The following is a 5,000-nucleotide window of genomic DNA, read 5'->3' on the forward strand; positions in this document are numbered from 1 at the left end:
CCTGGATAGTACTGGGACGGGAGACGGCCCGTTCAGGGTCGGACCTGGATAGTACTGGGACGGGAGGCGGCCCGTTCGGGGTCGGACCTGGATAGTACTGGGACGGGAGGCGGCCCGTTCGGGGTCGGACCTGGATAGTACTGGGACGGGAGGCGGCCCGTTCAGGGTCGGGTCTGGATAGTACTGGGACGGGAGATGGCCCGTTCGGGGTCGGGCCTGGATAGTACTGGGACGGGAGGCGGCCCGTTCAGGGTCGGACCTGGATAGTACTGGGACGGGAGGCGGCCCGTTCAGGGTCGGGTCTGGATAGTACTGGGACGGGAGATGGCCCGTTCAGGGTCGGGTCTGGATAGTACTGGGACGGGAGGCGGCCCGTTCAGGGTCGGGTCTGGATAGTACTGGGACGGGAGGCGGCCCGTTCAGGGTCGGACCTGGTTAGTACTGGGACGGGAGGCGGCCCGTTCAGGGTCGGGCCCGGTTAGTACTGGGACGGGAGGCGGCCCGTTCGGGGTCGGGCCTGGATAGTACTGGGACGGGAGGCGGCCCGTTCAGGGTCGGACCTGGATAGTACTGGGACGGGAGGCGGCCCGTTCGGGGTCGGGCCCGGTTAGTACTGGGACGGGAGGCGGCCCGTTCAGGGTCGGACCTGGATAGTACTGGGACGGGAGGCGGCCCGTTCAGGGTCGGACCTGGATAGTACTGGGACGTTGTTGTTGTTGTTGTCTTGTTGTCATACCAACCTTCATTAAGATCAGATTCAGGTAAACACTCTCCTCCCAGTCGATGTCAGGTTCCCCTAAACCTGGAAGCTTCTTAGAGTCTCTCCTGTACACCTCCACATCTACCTGGAATAAACAGACACATTATGGAATCATATTCCACCTGGAATAAACAGACACATTATGGAATCATATTCCACATCTACCTGGAATAAACAGACACATTATGGAATCATATTCCACCTGGAATAAACAGACACATTATGGAATCATATTCCACATCTACCTGGAATAAACAGACACATTATGGAATCATATTCCACCTGGAATAAACAGACACATTATGGAATCATATTCCACATCTACCTGGAATAAACAGACACATTATGGAATCATATTCCACATCTACCTGGAATAAACAGACACATTATGGAATCATATTCCACATCTACCTGGAATAAACAGACACATTATAGAATCATATTCCACCTCTACCTGGAATAAACAGACACATTATGGAATCATATTCCACCTCTACCTGGAATAAACAGACACATTATGGAATCATATTCCACATCTACCTGGAATAAACAGACACATTATAGAATCATATTCCACATCTACCTGGAATAAACAGACACATTATGGAATCATATTCCACATCTACCTGGAATAAACAGACACATTATGGAATCATATTCCACCTGGAATATACACACACATTATAGAATCATATTCCACATCTACCTGGAATAAACAGACACATTATAGAATCATATTCCACATCTACCTGGAATAAACAGACACATTATGGAATCATATTCCACATCTACCTGGAATATACAGACATATTATAGAATCATATTCCACATCTACCTGGAATAAACAGATACATTATAGCATCATATTCCACCTGGAATACACAGACACATTATAGAATCATATTCCACCTCTACCTGGAATATACAGACACATTATAGAATCATATTCCACCTGGAACACACAGACACATTATAGAATCATATTCCACCTGGAACACACAGACACATTATAGAATCATATTCCACCTGGAACACACAGACACATTATAGAATCATATTCCACCTGGAATACACAGACACATTATAGAATCATATTCCACCTGGAATACACAGACACATTATAGAATCATATTCCACCTGGAATACACAGACACATTATAGAATCATATTCTACCTGGAATACACAGACACATTATAGAATCATATTCCACCTGGAATACACAGACACATTATAGAATCATATTCCACCTGGAATATACAGACACATTATAGAATCATATTCCATCTCTACCTGGAATAAACAGACACATTATAGAATCATATTCCATCTCTACCTGGAATAAACAGACACATTATAGAATCATATTCCAGCTCTACCTGGAATAAACAGACACATTATAGAATAATATTCCACCTGGAATATACCGACACATTATAGAATCATAATCCACATCTACCTGGAATAAACAGACACATTATAGAATCATATTCCACATCTACCTGGAATATACAGACACATTATAGAATCATATTCCACCTGGAATATACAGACACATTATAGAATCATATTCCACCTGGAATATACAGACACATTATAGAATCATATTCCACCTCCACCTGGAATATACAGACATATTATAGAATCATATTCCACCTGGAATAAACAGACACATTATAGAATCATATTCCACCTGGAATAAACAGACACATTATAGAATCATATTCCACCTGGAATAAACAGACACATTATAGAATCATATTCCACCTGGAATAAACAGACACATTATAGAATCATATTCCACCTGGAATAAACAGACACATTATAGAATAATATTCCACCTGGAATATACATACACATTATAGAAACATATTCAACCTCAACCTGGAAAAAACAGACATGAAAATTCCACTGATTTATTCCACCTGCAATACACAACACAACACAGCCCGTCACTAGAGGAACACTAATCTCTTTCCTGCTGTCTTCCAGTGTGATGATCATATGGTCCATCTGTATAGAAACGTCCTGATGCAGCACACAGTGTGTATGTTAAAATCAACCTTGGATAAACTCCAGGATAGAGCTCCTTTCCTCAGCTACATCTCACCCTTCAACGACCCCCAGCCACATCCCTCACACACACACACACACACACACACACACACACACACACACACACACACACACACACACACACACACACACACACACCACACACACACACACACACACACACACACACACAGAGAGAGTGTAACCAGGAACAGAACCAATACCCAGGTCTCTACTGTAACCAGGAACAGAACCAATACCCAGGTCTCTACTGTTATGCTGTAACCAGGAACAGAACCAATACCCAGGTCTCTACTGTTATACTGTAACCAGGAACAGAACCAATACCCAGGTCTCTACTGTTATACTGTAACCAGGAACAGAACCAATACCCAGGTCTCTACTGTTATACTGTAACCAGGAACAGAACCAATACCCAGGTCTCTACTGTAACCAGGAACAGAACCAATACCCAGGTCTCTACTGTTATGCTGTAACCAGGAACAGAACCAATGCCCAGGTCTCTACTGTTATACTGTAACCAGGAACAGAACCAATACCCAGGTCTCTACTGTAACCAGGAACAGAACCAATACCCAGGTCTCTACTGTTATGCTGTAACCAGGAACAGAACCAATACCCAGGTCTCTACTGTAACCAGGAACAGAACCAATACCCAGGTCTCTACTGTTATGCTGTAACCAGGAACAGAACCAATACCCAGGTCTCTACTGTTATACTGTAACCAGGAACAGAACCAATACCCAGGTCTCTACTGTTATACTGTAACCAGGAACAGAACCAATACCCAGGTCTCTACTGTTATGCTGTAACCAGGAACAGAACCAATACCCAGGTCTCTACTGTTCTGCTGTAACCAGGAACAGAACCAATACCCAGGTCTCTACTGTTATGCTGTAACCAGGAACAGAACCAATACCCAGGTCTCTACTGTTATACTGTAACCAGGAACAGAACCAATACCCAGGTCTCTACTGTTATACTGTAACCAGGAACAGAACCAATACCCAGGTCTCTACTGTTATGCTGTAACCAGGAACAGAACCAATACCCAGGTCTCTACTGTTATACTGTAACCAGGAACAGAACCAATGCCCAGGTCTCTACTGTTATACTGTAACCAGGAACAGAACCAATACCCAGGTCTCTACTGTAACCAGGAACAGAACCAATACCCAGGTCTCTACTGTTATGCTGTAACCAGGAACAGAACCAATACCCAGGTCTCTACTGTTATACTGTAACCAGGAACAGAACCAATACCCAGGTCTCTACTGTTATGCTGTAACCAGGAACAGAACCAATACCCAGGTCTCTACTGTAACCAGGAACAGAACCAATACCCAGGTCTCTACTGTTATACTGTAACCAGGAACAGAACCAATACCCAGGTCTCTACTGTAACCAGGAACAGAACCAATACCCAGGTCTCTACTGTAACCAGGAACAGAACCAATACCCAGGTCTCTACTGTAACCAGGAACAGAACCAATACCCAGGTCTCTACTGTTATGCTGTAACCAGGAACAGAACCAATACCCAGGTCTCTACTGTTATACTGTAACCAGGAACAGAACCAATACCCAGGTCTCTACTGTTATGCTGTAACCAGGAACAGAACCAATACCCAGGTCTCTACTGTAACCAGGAACAGAACCAATACCCAGGTCTCTACTGTTATGCTGTAACCAGGAACAGAACCAATACCCAGGTCTCTACTGTTATACTGTAACCAGGAACAGAACCAATACCCAGGTCTCTACTGTTATACTGTAACCAGGAACAGAACCAATACCCAGGTCTCTACTGTTATACTGTAACCAGGAACAGAACCAATACCCAGGTCTCTACTGTAACCAGGAACAGAACCAATACCCAGGTCTCTACTGTTATGCTGTAACCAGGAACAGAACCAATGCCCAGGTCTCTACTGTTATACTGTAACCAGGAACAGAACCAATACCCAGGTCTCTACTGTAACCAGGAACAGAACCAATACCCAGGTCTCTACTGTTATGCTGTAACCAGGAACAGAACCAATACCCAGGTCTCTACTGTAACCAGGAACAGAACCAATACCCAGGTCTCTACTGTTATGCTGTAACCAGGAACAGAACCAATACCCAGGTCTCTACTGTTATACTGTAACCAGGAAGAGAACCAATA

General features: G+C 44.4%; 1 protein-coding gene across 2 annotated transcripts in view; it reads right to left on the reverse strand.

Annotated features, from left to right (window-relative positions):
- The window catches only part of LOC106595395 (uncharacterized protein KIAA0930 homolog), a 78,427-nt gene that overhangs the window by 27,377 nt on the left and 46,050 nt on the right, over positions 1 to 5,000 (reverse strand). For both annotated transcript variants that reach the window (XM_082978092.1, XM_082978093.1), the window contains exon 3: positions 741 to 845. In XM_082978092.1, the coding sequence (XP_082834218.1) occupies positions 741 to 845 (105 nt within the window). The remainder of the gene's footprint in view (positions 1 to 740; positions 846 to 5,000) is intronic.

This window comes from Salmo salar, chromosome 07 (assembly GCF_965601325.2).
Source record: "Salmo salar chromosome 07, fSalSal1, whole genome shotgun sequence".
Taxonomy (NCBI): domain Eukaryota; kingdom Metazoa; phylum Chordata; class Actinopteri; order Salmoniformes; family Salmonidae; genus Salmo; species Salmo salar.